Source organism: Chlorocebus sabaeus, chromosome 9 (genome assembly GCF_047675955.1).
Source record: "Chlorocebus sabaeus isolate Y175 chromosome 9, mChlSab1.0.hap1, whole genome shotgun sequence".
Lineage (NCBI taxonomy): Eukaryota > Metazoa > Chordata > Mammalia > Primates > Cercopithecidae > Chlorocebus > Chlorocebus sabaeus.
In genome coordinates, this window is record NC_132912.1 from 88,384,506 (window position 1) to 88,399,005 (window position 14,500).

Sequence of the window (14,500 nt, forward strand, 5' to 3'; positions counted from 1 at the left end):
TCAGTCTCAAAGTCTCTTCTCTACTAGATTTAACATGCTCACATCTCCATCAATATTGAAGATTCATAATCTTCCATTTACACATTTTTGGAGATTTTACTTAGAATGTCTTATTATCTGGTATAAGCTCATTGACTCCTGTTTTTGAAAATTAGATTCATTTGTAGCCTTTGTGAGGGGGGCTCCATCACTACCACTCCATTGTGAAATGAAACTGAACCCGCTGATTTGCTAAATCCAATTTGTTAAGTAACATACTAGAATTCTCAGCAACATATAATATCATTGTTTCTTCCCCTATTCTTGAAGCATACTGCTATAGACTGTTCACTGCCCCCTACCTAAATTCGTATGTGGAAATCTAATCCCCATTGTGATGGTGTCAGGAGGAAGAGCCTTTGGGAGGCTATTGGGTCATAAGGGCAAGTTCTCAGGAATGGGACTAGTGCCCTTATAAAAGAGAACCCAGAGAGCTCTTGTTCCTTCTGCCATGTGAGGCTACAGTGAAAAAGCAGCTGTCTATATACCAGGACATGGGCAGACATTTCATCTGCTGGTGCCTTGATCTTGGACTTCACAGCCTCCAGAATTCAGAAATAAATTTCTACTGTTTATAAGCCACTAAGTTTACAGTATTTTGTTACAGCAGCCTGAACAAACTAAAACACATAGTCTGTTCTTGGTTTCTGTGCATGTGGTGTTCCTTCTACCCTTCATCTCTCCTTCTCAGTCTTTCTTTCTTTAGCTTTTGCCAAATTCTTCTTTCTTCTCTAACCTTTAAATGTTAACATTCCTCAAGAATCATTCCTAAGTGCCATGCTCTTCTCACTCTCTAATTTCTATCTCATCCACAGCTACAATTTCTATCTACCATTGAAATATTCATTATTCTCAAATTGACAATAATCTTTTCTCTGAGCACCAGACCTATCTACCATATCTCAAAAGTACCTCATTAAAAAAAAAATCAGTTTATGATCACCCTACTCTGCAAACCTGGGAACCATATAATCTTTCTCTACCTTAGTGAATTCCATCACTTCTCTCCAATATTCAGACCAAAACTCTTTGCACTTTCCCTGACCTTTTCCCCCTTTACCACCTATATTTATTTTCTGAAGACCTTCTGGCTTTGCCACCTAAATATCTCTCAAATGCTTTTTGTTAACTCACATTGTCCTCTCTCTATTCGTGTCTACTACCAGCTTTAACACAAAAATTATTCTGATTATTCTCTCTACTTTCAATGGACACCCCTTCAATCCCAGAGACAAGAGTGCCCAGTTTTAATATAAACCAACTCATCTCATTTGCCAGCTTAGAAGTCTGATGTGATTTCCCCATTTCTTAATGTGGCTTACAAAGTCTTGTGAGATTTGATCTCTGTCATTCTCTCCTTCCTGATCTCCTTCTCTCTCTTGTTCTAGGTCTCAGACATATTGCTAGTTTAGTTCCTTGACTGTATAATGTTGCTTCCTACTTTGAGGGCTTTTTCCATGCTGTTCCTCTATGTAGAATGTTTTCCATTTGTTCCTCCAGCTAGAATGTTCTCCGCACCTCCTTGCTTAACTAATACCAACTAATTCTTGCCTAGCCAGCACCAGCTAATTCTTCAGAATTCAGGCCACATCTAGTTAAAATGTCACTTCCCCTAAGAAGACTTCCCAGAAAGATTAACATATGCCTCAGTCACCCACTGGACCATAAGCTCCATTAAGGCAAGAAACTTATCTATTTTATTCATTATTTTATATGCAACATTTTGTAGGCACATAGAAAATAGCTGTTGAATAGATGAAAGCATATGAGGAAGTGAATGAACATGGGTGATGCTGGTGCATGAGGGACTGCAGAGCCACGGCAAGGAGTCTTTAAATCTTTATGTATACCAAGGGATATTACAGATTAAAAAAAAATCTGCCCGTGCTCATTTGGAGGTTTTACATAGATTTTGACAAGAGAAGGAGTTAATAAAGAACAATATTGGGTATCATAAATCTAGATAAAAACTAAGTGCATTTACACATCTATAGTCATATAGTTGTCAGAACTTCCCATTGAAGGGCTTAGGTATGAATCCCATTAGCCTTCAAAACTGAAGGATGGAGCCTAGGGCAGCTGAACTAATTAGTGCAAAAATGTTGTACTGATTTTCTATGAATGTCATGATACAAAGTAGTTTGAAAAGCGTCGCTAGATGGAATGCATTCGAAGGTGTTTTTGTTATTTGCTGCTTTTTTTTCCTTGAAAAGTAATTGAGATCTTACCTTTAAAAGCAAAATACATTGAATCAACAAGGCTACAACTTGAATCAGTCTAGAAGTCTAAGTTTCTATTCATTGGGTTGTCAGGTACCATAAAAATGATTTTCATGAAGAGTATATAATAGTATTATAAATGTTTATAATATGAACATGTTGATATGGTTTGAATATTTGTCCCCTCTAAATCTCATGTTAAAATGTGATCCATAGTGCTGGAGGTTGGACCTGATGGGAGGTGTTTGGGTTATGGGGGTGGATCTCTTATGAATGGCTTGGTGCCATTCCCATGATAATAAGTGAGTGCTCCTTTTCTTAGTTCACAGAGTGAGAGCTGGTGGTTTAATAAAGCCTGGAATCTCCCTTGCTCCCTTTCTCTCCATGTGATATGCCTGCTCCCCTGTTGCCTTCTGCCATGACTGGAAGCTTCCAGTGGCCTCACCAAGAACAGATGCCAGCACTATGCTTCCTGTGCAGCCTGTAGAACCATGAACAAAATAAACCTCTTTTCTTCATAAATGACTGAGGCTCAGGTATTACTTTATAGCAATGCAAAACAGACTAACACAGATGTTAAATGGAATAAAGCAAGATATAAAATTAAAAATGCACTATAAGTACAACTGTAAAATACAAAGATAGGTAATAGCAGTTGTGTTTGGTTTAGATTGCTTTCATTTTCTTTCTCTACCTTGGCTTATATATATGTGTGTGTGTGTGTATACATACACATATACAGACATATATAGACATATATATATGCTTTTTTATTTGAAGAAATAGCTGTTTTGCCTGTAACTGCTGAGTATTCAGCAACTAAGACATCAAAGATACAAGCTATACACATATGTCAGAAATATTTAACAAAATAAGATATTTAATTTTTCTTTTGATATTTCTAGATGGTTATGATTTTTATAAGACAGGCTTCAATATAGAGATTAACTTTAAATCCAAATACTATTATCTCATAATAATTATTATAACTTATTCTTAGAGCCAAATAGTGAAAGTATTCATTGAATTACATACCAGCTTCCCTACTGAGCTGTAAGATGATCCTTGGTATTGGAAATGGTGTTTTCTATTTGGTGTGCACGTTATAAAGCACAATGCCTGACTCATCATAAGTAAATTTCTAAATGTTTATTAAATGAATGAATACATATTATCAATAAAAAATATGTACCTCTCATCACACATGCTACCTTCTTCTCCAAATAAAGTTCAGTGAACCTTAACTTTGATCTGATATTGCCTCTTCTAATGTCTTTATGATTATAATTTCCTATTTTAAAAACAGAAGCCCTCAGTAGATAATTAGCAGCAATCAAGAGAAGCATGCTATATCGGCAAAATTTCTGCCAAGAACAATTATCTTTGTAGAAAATGTATCTCACGAGACAGACTGAGGGCACCTATCCTGCAGTAGAGGAGTTTTGAGAACCACTTCTACTGGAACATTTCTCTCAAGCCAGTCTTCCTAGACTATCTATCTGAGCTGAGTGCCTGGTGTAGTTTTACTGGGATGGTCTGTATATTTTGTGAAATCTTTCTGCCATTGAGATTGATTATGCTACCACTGAAGTTTTTAAATGTCTCAACTTAATCAATCTTTACAGTCAGTCCTACTTTTTTTCGCTTCTTACCCAAATAGGCACAGTCAATGAGATAATATCTATAATGGTTTCCCATGGATAACTAACATAATCATTTTAGTAGAGTTTTAAGAAATATATATATATATATATATATATATATATATATATATAATTTTTTTTTTTTTTTCTTTTTTTGAGACGGAATCTCCCTCTGTTGCCCAGGCTGGAGTGCGGTGGCCGGATCTCAGCTCACTGCAAGCTCCGCCTCTGGAGGGTTTACGCCATTCTCCTGCCTCAGCCTCCCGAGTAGCTGGGACTACAGGCGCCCTCCACCTCGCCTGGCTAGTTTTTTGTGTTTTTTAGTAGAGATGGGGTTTCACCGTGTTAGCCAGAATGGTCTCGATCTCCTGACCTCGTGATCCGCCCGTCTCGGCCTCCCAAAGTGCTGAGATTACAGGCTTGAGCCACCACGCCCGGCGAGAAATATTAATCTTATCTTCCGTAGGTTTTGCAAAACATCAAGAAGACCTTAAACAAATAAAGCTTACAAAGTGGAGCCAAATTAACATTGTCTTTCTAAACGGTCAAGATATTGTGACCTTATAAAAATTTAGAGGCATTAACAGAAATATCCCAGATTTTAAACAAATTATAGCTGGTTCCTAGCCCCTGCAGCATTGGCAACCCTTATAAATTCCTTAAATACAAAGTGAAAGTATCAAGTAGTTAAGGGGAAGAAATTCAATAGGGAGAAACAACAATGCTAATTCAAATAGAGTTTTAAACTTGATAGTTCAACTAGAAAGCTTTCTCTAGGGAATAATTCACAGTTTGCCTTCTTTGAGTGACAGGACACCTAATTAAGAGATATCTCACACTTCAGAAATCTTCTGATATTAATTATTTATTAGAAGATGATAAAATGCTAACAGTGTATAAGACACAATAATAACTCCTCCAGTATTTATTTATTTGCTTATTTACTTATTTGGCTGTTTTTAGGAATAAAGGTCACATTATCAGCCTCACTAGAATTTGGATCAAAGGTTTTAGACATGTTTCATCAAGCAATTACCATTTTCTAAATAATAATCAATATTAAAAAACATGGACTATACATTCATTTGGGTTTAGTGTGAATTGAGCAGAAAATTCAGACAAAACTGTACAGTTGAAATTTGCTAAGACAGTAGATCTTAAGTGTTCTTACCACACACACACAAAAGTAACTATGTGAGGTGGTAGATGTGTTAATTAGTTTGATTGTGATAATCATTTCACAATGCATTCCTACATATCAAATCAGTATGTCATATACACTTTAATTGTATATAATTCTTATTTCTCAGTTACATCTCAGTAAAACTGGGGGAAAAAGTATAAACATAATGGCTATATTATAATCTACCAAATCAATGGTTCCAAATAGCAATATTTGAAACTACTTTGATGTAAGTAGTCATTTAATTGCTCTTCTTTCTTCTTTAATTAGAATTGAAGTCTCTTTTAATCAAATATTACTTTTTTATTAAAAATAATTGTATTAATGTTCTCTAGGCAAGATTTAATTTCATAATATGCTACTCAAGTAAAAGTATGTTGCTTACATAAGATTAAAGACTTCTTGTCCAAGTGAAATTGATCAACATAATAGACATGGAATCTGTAAATTCAATTATACATCAAATGCACTAAGGTATATTTCTAGTTATTTCTAGTGATATACTTTATTTATTTATTTATTTATTTAGTTAGTTAGTTAGTTAGTTAGTTAGTTATTTTTGAAACAGAGTTTTGCTCTGGTCGCCCAGGCCAGAGTGCAATGGCGTGATCTTGGCTCACTGCAACCTCCACCTCCCAGGTTCAAGTGATTCTCCTGCCTCAGGCTCCTGAAGATCTGGGATTCCAGGTGTCCATCACCACGCCTGGCTAACTTTTGTATTTTTGGTAGCAACAGGATTTCACCATGTTGACCAGGCTGAACTCAGGTGATCCTGACCTGAACTCCTGACTTCAGGTGATCCCAAAGTGCTGGGATTACACGTATGAGCCTAGTGACATATTTTTATAGCCTTTAGAATTTGCAAAGTGTTTTTATACATTGCCATCACTTAAATCTCAAAAATGCCATTTTAAAAGTGTGAAAACAGAGACTGAGAGAGAGGCATTAAGATTCATGACCAAAATCACTTGTCTGGTAATGACAGAGCCAGGAGCAGAACCCAAGGCTTCTGGCCTTCATTCAGGTTCATGTTTTTCATATTGACTGATTTTCTTCCAATGTTAAGAATTGTTGCCATACCTACCTCTAATTGTCTGAATATCAGAATTTCATTGTTTCAGTTTTTCTCACTTACTACTTTTAATTGAAGAATGTGCAAGTGAATCCATGAATGGCCAGAATTCAGGAGATGTACACACAGTTATCTTTATAAAGTCAATAGGACACTGAGAAACCTATGACTAACTCAGTCACTTCCCCATCACTGATAAATTTGAAGCATGATAGTGGTCTCAACTTTAAGTGGAATAAACAGGAGTTCTACAAAAGCATTCATTAGAAAATTTTTCCAGGTCTTAATAGGAAAAATGAGATTAAACTTTCAAAGTTTAATAGGAAAGCAGCAAAAATACATTAGTCTACAAGACTCTTGAATTTTTCTGGTAACTAAGAATAGTTGCTTAACTGTATTGTACATGAATTTTTAAGATTACCATCCGTTGTTTTATATATATTATACATATATATGCATACAGATATATTTCATACTGTATGAGTATAATTATATAAATTGTAATAGATATAAAATTACATATATACTATATGTAAATTATATATGAGATGTATACATACAGTGACCAATGAGACCCTTAACAGAATACACACACACACAGACACAGACACACACAGACACAGACACAGACACACACACACAGACACAGACACACACAGACACACACACAGACACACACACACACAGAGACACACACAGGCACACACAGAGACACACACACATACACACACACAGACACACAGACACACACACAGACACACACACGAAAATAAAAGCTGACATAAATTATAAAAGTATGAATTTTGACATATATAAAAAAATTCCTATAGGAATAGGAATAGCATAGGCCATAACAAAGGCCATTTCATAACGTTAAAAACTGATAAGGTACCTTAAATGGCACCTTTTTCCACCTCGATGGAATTATTATTAATACTAGAAATTAAAGTCTAAACTGAGTACCAATGTGCATTTAGCCTTTTGAAATAAACCAGGACAATTAATACTAATTATCCAGAACATAAGCAGTCTCAGTGACTGCATGGAGTCTGGTGTTACAACTGGCCTGTGTAACTTCCTAAGCAAACCTTAGCAGAAGAACTACAGGCATTCAACTTCAGGGCTATGCAGACGATACAGAGGAGAAATTGTGAATATTGTCACACAGCTTTGAAAATAACATAATTTTATTAGGTTAACATGGAATATAATTATTAATATTTTAATTATAGGACAAACTTTTCATCTTCATGGAGTCTCAAAGCAAAATAAATTATTTTACTTCTTTTGATTTTTAGGTTACTACAAAACTAACGGATCAAATTCTGGCCCTGAACTATCTGTTTAATGCTAACTGTTGTCAATTTAATCCGTTAGGTATGCTATATGCTATTAAATACTAATTACATTGGGGAAAGAGGGCAGGATGATATAGATTACTGATATTTTAAAAATAACAATAATTTTGCAGAAAAAGCTAGTATCAACTTACTTTAAATCTTTGTCAAAAATATTGTTTTAATCAAAGTATTCTTGTAGAAAGAATTGTATTTGTATACATCATAATTAATGGGATATTTACCATCTCCTGTCATTCTCATATCAGTAACATCAAAGTTCAAAGTAATGATGAATTAGCACAGGGAAATATTTCTAGCCTTATTATTTTTGATACAATTCGACAGGCAACTGTGGAACACAACCACCATTTGTTCAGAAAGTATTTTCTGGAGGACAAATAACACGTTTACATTTAATTGTTTATATTAGATTTTAAAATAAGCATTTTTTCTTCCTGAGATCGTCTTCATCACAAAATTAAAGTTTTGTGTTTGAAGACAGACATACTACTAGGTAAACATACCCTGTAATAATTATCTTGAAGAATTTGCTTCTTTTGTCTGTCAAGTAATTAGTTGTTTCCTATCAGTGTTGGGATGTGTCAAGTCCAACAAAATATTTGATCTTATTTCTATTCAAAATCATTTTTCAATCAAGATTAAGGCCAAAGGAAAAAATCCACTTACTTTGCTTTAGCTTCTGCATCTTCATATGCTTTATTAGAAACATCATCCAGCCCTCCAATCAAATGTTTGAAAGAGCTGCCAGAGGAAAAAAGCACAGTGATTAGAATAAATCTTCTATAAAGTAATAACAATGGCAACCTAATCAATGATATAATGAAACAATCTAAAGACATCTAAATAAAAAATAAATTCAAACACTTAATCTAAATACACTGTTAAAAAGCACGTTAGATAATATTTTTTCTGACTAGCATATAAATTCTATGAGATTAGGGACCTCTTCTACCTTGTTTGCCAATACAGTTGCCAAAACATAAACAAATCTGGCAGCCATATCTGACAAAAGCAGATATTCAAATAATTGTTTGGAATAAAGTCTGTGACACACTAAATGATATACATCACAAAATTAATGAGTAAACTAAAATACTGAAATGACAGCAAGATCTACCAATTATGGAATGCCTCCTTTAGGCCAGGTACTGTTATTTAAATTACCACTAACATATATTAATTCCAATTCTCAAAAAAAATTCTGAAAAACAAGCATCATTATCTCCACTTAACAAAATAGTAAACTAATGTTCACAGGCAAAATAAATACGCAGAATACAGGAAAACAACAGGAGAGAGTCACAGAAAAATTAACTCATTTTGGAAGAGTGAAAAAACAACTTTAGCATAAAACAGGAAGAGTGATTGAACTGCTTAAATCCAATCTATTCAGTATCCTGCTATGCACCTGGAACTGTATTCAGACTTCTATAGTGAAACATGATCAATTCTGTCACTAAAATAGTAAATACTACAGCATCAATACAAAATGAATAAACACATGCATACTAGAATCACCCTTGAAAATTACTAAATACAACCAGATACAGTAACTCTTACTGTACACTACATTCTGGCAACTATTGAACTAGAATGAAGGAAAGAAAAATGTCCCAGTACCCACATGATAATCAGAGCCTCACTTACATGGTACTCATATGCCAGGCATTGCTATGAGTGTTTTGCATGTAATAACAAATAGTTTAATAGTTCCAATGAGGTTTTTTAAAACAAAAGTCAATTCTTTTATTTTGAAATACTATGAGTTAGTATTACAATCTCCAATTATAATGGAGATAATTTTAAAGTACTGTGAGAAATTACATTTAATTTCAATCTTCTATCATCTTAATATATGTAAATTGTTTGTGTGTTGTGAGTATTAAACAATAAGTTATGCATGGTCAGGTCCTGAAACATAGTAAGATGCTTGCTGATTTAAAATGTGAATGTTCCTTAATTGCTTTTACATATACTTTTTTATTTTGAAAATCTATAAAGAGGAATATGACACCCTTCTTGGGCCTGGGTGGAGGGGAAGGGAGCAGCTGTTACTTCAGACCCTTGGGTAATGAGCTCATCTAGGGTGCATGGTAACCAGAATGCTGAACCTAATACATGAAGTATTTCTATATATAAAGGGACCCCAAAAAAAGATTAGACAGAGACACGGGGAATCAAGAATCATATTCAAGAACATAAAGCTTTCTGTAATGAATTGTATTAATTCATGCCAAAACAAATTATTGCTAAATAGACAAATAATAGGCAACACTTCTTACAAAGTTTTCAAAAATATATTATCCATAATTAATAAATATAATTCCCATAGTTGAAAACTATGTTCAAATATTATTTTTGTCATTGTTCTTCATATGGTAAAATTTCCTACTTTCCCATAGAATGTCTTGGTGCTTATGTAAACTTAGAGGGAATCCGAGTTTAGAGAATGTCCTTAAAGCTAGATGCATTCACAACATAAAGTAAAATATAATATTTCTTTTATTATAAATAGACAATATCTGTTTAATTTTGTGGGTTTTTTTTAAGATAGTAAGAAAATTTAAGCACAGAGTTTAAGTTCCTTTTCTAAGATGACTGCAATTTAGCAGCACATCCACCATTAAAATGTATATTTCTTAAGGCTTCTGTCCTTTGTATTTGGATATTTTCAATACAATGAAATCCAAAACATTATGAAAAGGTATTGAAAGAGAAGAATCAAATAATATTATCTAGGAAAACCGAACAGCAATAATCACTAAAACTTAGTTTTTCAAATCCATTTCGATATATTAAGGGATTGTATTATTAGACATTTAAAACTCATAGTAATTCTGAGAGTTCAAGTAGTTTTTATTAAAAAAAAAAATCCTGTCTTCCTTCTATTATCTATTTGAATTAAGGACACTTTAAACAGAATAGCATATTACCAAAGAATAACAGAGTAAACTGATGATAAATTTGACAAGAATTAAAACTTTTAACTTAACAAATTCTGTTCAACACACTAAGCTAAATTAAAACTCCACAAAATATTATTTTGAAAATACACTTTGAAATTCTTAGTAGCAAAATATATATATATAAATGGAAAAGCATAGATATGGTTATGCTAGATGGAGTTTTAAAAGTAGAAATCAAGTAATATTATTAAGTTCCAAATGACTGCCACTGTCTGCAGATCCCTGTACTGATCAATGAATAATTTAAGACATCTTGATAAGCATAATTGATGGCGTTATAGAATTTATCACTCCTGGCACAAAAATGAACCAATTAGTGTTTCATTTTTTCCTTCTCTCAGACACTGTAGGAACACCTGCTGTCTGTGTGAACCCTCATCAAATAGACATTTGGAAAAGTACTACTATAGGTATCATATGCTTTTCTAAATAGTTACTCAGGTCCTATGACATTTCTTGACTAATGCCTTTTTTTTTATTGTTATTCTATTCTGAAAAAGATTATAATGAGATGTCGTGAAAACTCCAGCAACTGAATAAGTATGAACCAGAAAATATTATTTATGGGTTTTAACAAATATAGGTAACTATAGAAAAATCATTAAATTCTCTTTTTAAACAAACTCACAATTCATACACGAGTTACATTTTAACATTGTAAAATAAAACACCAAATTTCTACATACATGCTAAACTTTTGGAATAAATTAAAGACATGTTACTGAGCAAATGGCTTTAGTTTAGGGTATCTCCACAGCAAACCTTTTTGCATGCACATATTTCATGCAAAATTTTCTGTTACTTTTCTTGGGATAGAAAATCTAATTTTACAAGTCTTGACATAATACTTTAAGAAGCATGGGTAAAATGTTATCAGTTGAGTACCCAGATATTGAAAGAGAGCAAATGGGAAATCCCTTTTATGTTTAATGATGGTAGTTTAGACATACTTGTCAGTTGGGGAAGGAAAAGAAAGGAAACAGGAAGGCAGAAGGAAAAACAAGGAAGGGATGAATGAAAGAATGAAAGTTGGATGGAAAAAAGGAGACAGGAAGGAAGAAGAAACTATAACCCTTACACACTAAGAATTTACACACTAAGACATTTAAAGAAATTGTCCTTAACAGATATCAGTTAAGGGACTGTGTTTCTCATTCCAGGAAATTTGTCTGTTTTAGAATGCTATAATGACAGTAACTCAGTGGGTAATAAATTTAGTTATTGAAATGTTTTCATTATTAAGGCAAAATATTCTGAAGGGAGCTGATTACTCAGTGGTATGTCTAAAAAGAAAATAATTCAGTTCTTCAGTTGTGATATGATGAGACTTCATCTAGACAGAAATGGTCTTTAAATTACTAGAAAGGCAGTCCAAATATCAGAGATCAGCATTACCATGCTGCTAAAAAATCATAGCATTTAAAGTTTACTTTACAGTGTAATATATTTTTATATATATATATAAAATAGATACATATATTATATATATATAGTGTGTGTGTGAGTTAGTTGATTTAATTCTCATGATCTCCTATCCTTTATTCTGATATAATGGTTTAGAATTTTGTATAAACATTTAAAAAATTGAATATTTTCAAATTAAAAATAGGATGGGAGAAAGACATAACATTCAAAACAGTTTTTTTTAATTTTTTACACTTAATAGTAAAATGTTATAAGTCAAAAAGTGTAAAAGGTAAAATCTTAAACTGGAAGCTATTTCAAATACTTCAATAGTGCTAAGCAAAATGTTTGTCAGGTATTATCAGAAGGCTTGGAAAAGCCTTCTTAATTTCACAGACTATATACCATTATGCTTTGTTGACCTAAATCTCATCTAAATCATTTTTAAAAAATATTTATTTAAAAATACAGAAAGTTAGTGTTCCAAAGTAGTTAAGATGTTTTACTTAGCTAAGCCCAAGGTTTCAGAGGGACCCTTCACGGTTTTGGTACATTTATGCAGAAAATCTCTTGATTTACTTTGTGGCTTCAAGTGTTCTTATGTTTGTTACTTTTTGTTTATTTTATTTATAATTGGACAATCATAATTCTTAGTGGTTTATACTATCAACTGTCATGTGACTATATGTTTCCTTGGAGAAAAAATTACCTCCAAATAAAATAAAACCAGCCACATCCATATTTTCCAGTTATCCATCCAATTATTCATCCATCCATCCATCCATCCATTCACCCAAACTCACATATATGTATATATACAATGTCTACTATCTATAAGGGACAATTCAAGCTACTGTGGATTATGCAAAAAGAATAAAGTACAACTTTGAGGAATTTACAGTCTTATATTACAGATAAGATACAAAGACTTATAATACAAAGGTAGGAAGTAATGGGCTGAATGCTTATCAGAAGGAAGGCTATAGTGTACATAAAAATAATTTCATCTACTCAAAATCATGTTAGATAGCAATTTCATAGAAAGCAATGACACTTTTATGAGTAAATAATTATTAGTATTTTCTTATCTTGCACATATGTTTATATTTGCAAGAGAGAATTACACACAGCAAAGTATTAGATATTTGTCTGTGTTTTTGCTTTGTAATAATATCCACCTATCTATCAAGGGGATTATTCACTAGAAAAATGGGTTTCAAATAACAAACATTTCATTTAAACTGTTTCCTGATTATAATTATATGCTTTTAAAGGTACCAATTGAAAATAATGATTCAATTTGGCATATGCACAAAAGATTAAAAAGCTAAGAATAGATTTCAGGAATTCACTCCTTTTACTTATTGTTACTTTTGAGAAATAAAAAAATGACTCAGTGCTGATCAAGTTTCCATGTCTAATATATCTATATAAATCAGTCTTTTCCAGGATAGGGTCTTGTTGACTAGGCTTATTATGTTAGTCAAATCATCTAGTTTTGAATTTTAAAATTACGTGTATGTGTGTCTGTGTGTCTGTGTGTGTGTGTGTGTTTCCAATGGCAATATATTAACAAATTGAAAGACACTGAAGAACTCTAAGGGATAAAAGATTTATTGTAATTTTACAATCTTTGGCTAAACATTAACAATTTGGCATGTATCCTCCTTGATTTTTTTTCAGTTATTTCAAAGTTGAAATTGTATTGGTTTAGTACTTGTTTGATTTTAGGCTGTCTGTGCTTATACTATAACCACCTTAATGGTTAAGTGTGGAAAACAGTCCAGTCAAGCATGTAGGACACTCCTGGTTACATAGAAATATCCAATATAAAATGTCTAAACTTCTCAATTTTTTTGTTTATTTGCTTATCTAGTAATTCTACTGTTGGAATATTCTTGACAAACATTAGCTTAAGATTTTATTTTTAACTGTTTCTTACTTTTAATACTTAACTGTTAAGAATATATACATCTTTTTGGCATGTATGTAGTGAAAAGGGAACACTTACATTTCTAGTGGGAATGCAAACTAGTAAAACCACTATGGAAAATAGTATGGGTATTCCTTAAAAAATTGAAAGTAGAACTACCATTCAATCCAGCAAAACCACTACTGTGTATCTTTCCAAAGGAAAAGAGATCATTATGTGAAAAAGACACTTGTGCATGCATGTTTGTAACCGCACACTTCACAATTGCAAAAATATGGAAACAACATAAATGTCCATCAGTCAATGAGTAGATAAAGAAAATGTGGTATATATACACCATGGGATACTACTCAGCCATTAAAAAATGAAATAATGGCATTTACAGCTTGGATGGAGTCAAAGATCATTATTCTAAGTGAAGTAACTCAGGAATGGAAAATCAAATATCATGTCTCACTTATTTTTTTTTTTAATGTAGGAAAGTTTATTACATATTACTTACAATTTCCAACCTGAAACAATCTCAACTTTTCCTTAAGTATCTCAAAGTGCATAGGGGCAGGCACCAGTAACGACCTTGGGTTACAGTTGGTTTTTAAAAAATGGAATAATAACACAGTATTTGGTGCCTTATTTTGAATTAAAAGTTCAAATTTGTATTCACCATAGGATTTATATTC

General features: G+C 32.7%; 1 protein-coding gene across 3 annotated transcripts in view; it reads right to left on the reverse strand.

The window, feature by feature from the left end:
* The window catches only part of PRKG1 (protein kinase cGMP-dependent 1), a 1,334,297-nt gene that overhangs the window by 121,662 nt on the left and 1,198,135 nt on the right, over positions 1-14,500 (reverse strand). For all 3 annotated transcript variants that reach the window (XM_073019149.1, XM_073019148.1, XM_038008764.2), the window contains one exon: positions 8,184-8,258. In XM_073019149.1, coding sequence (XP_072875250.1) covers positions 8,184-8,258 — 75 coding nt within the window. The remainder of the gene's footprint in view (positions 1-8,183; positions 8,259-14,500) is intronic.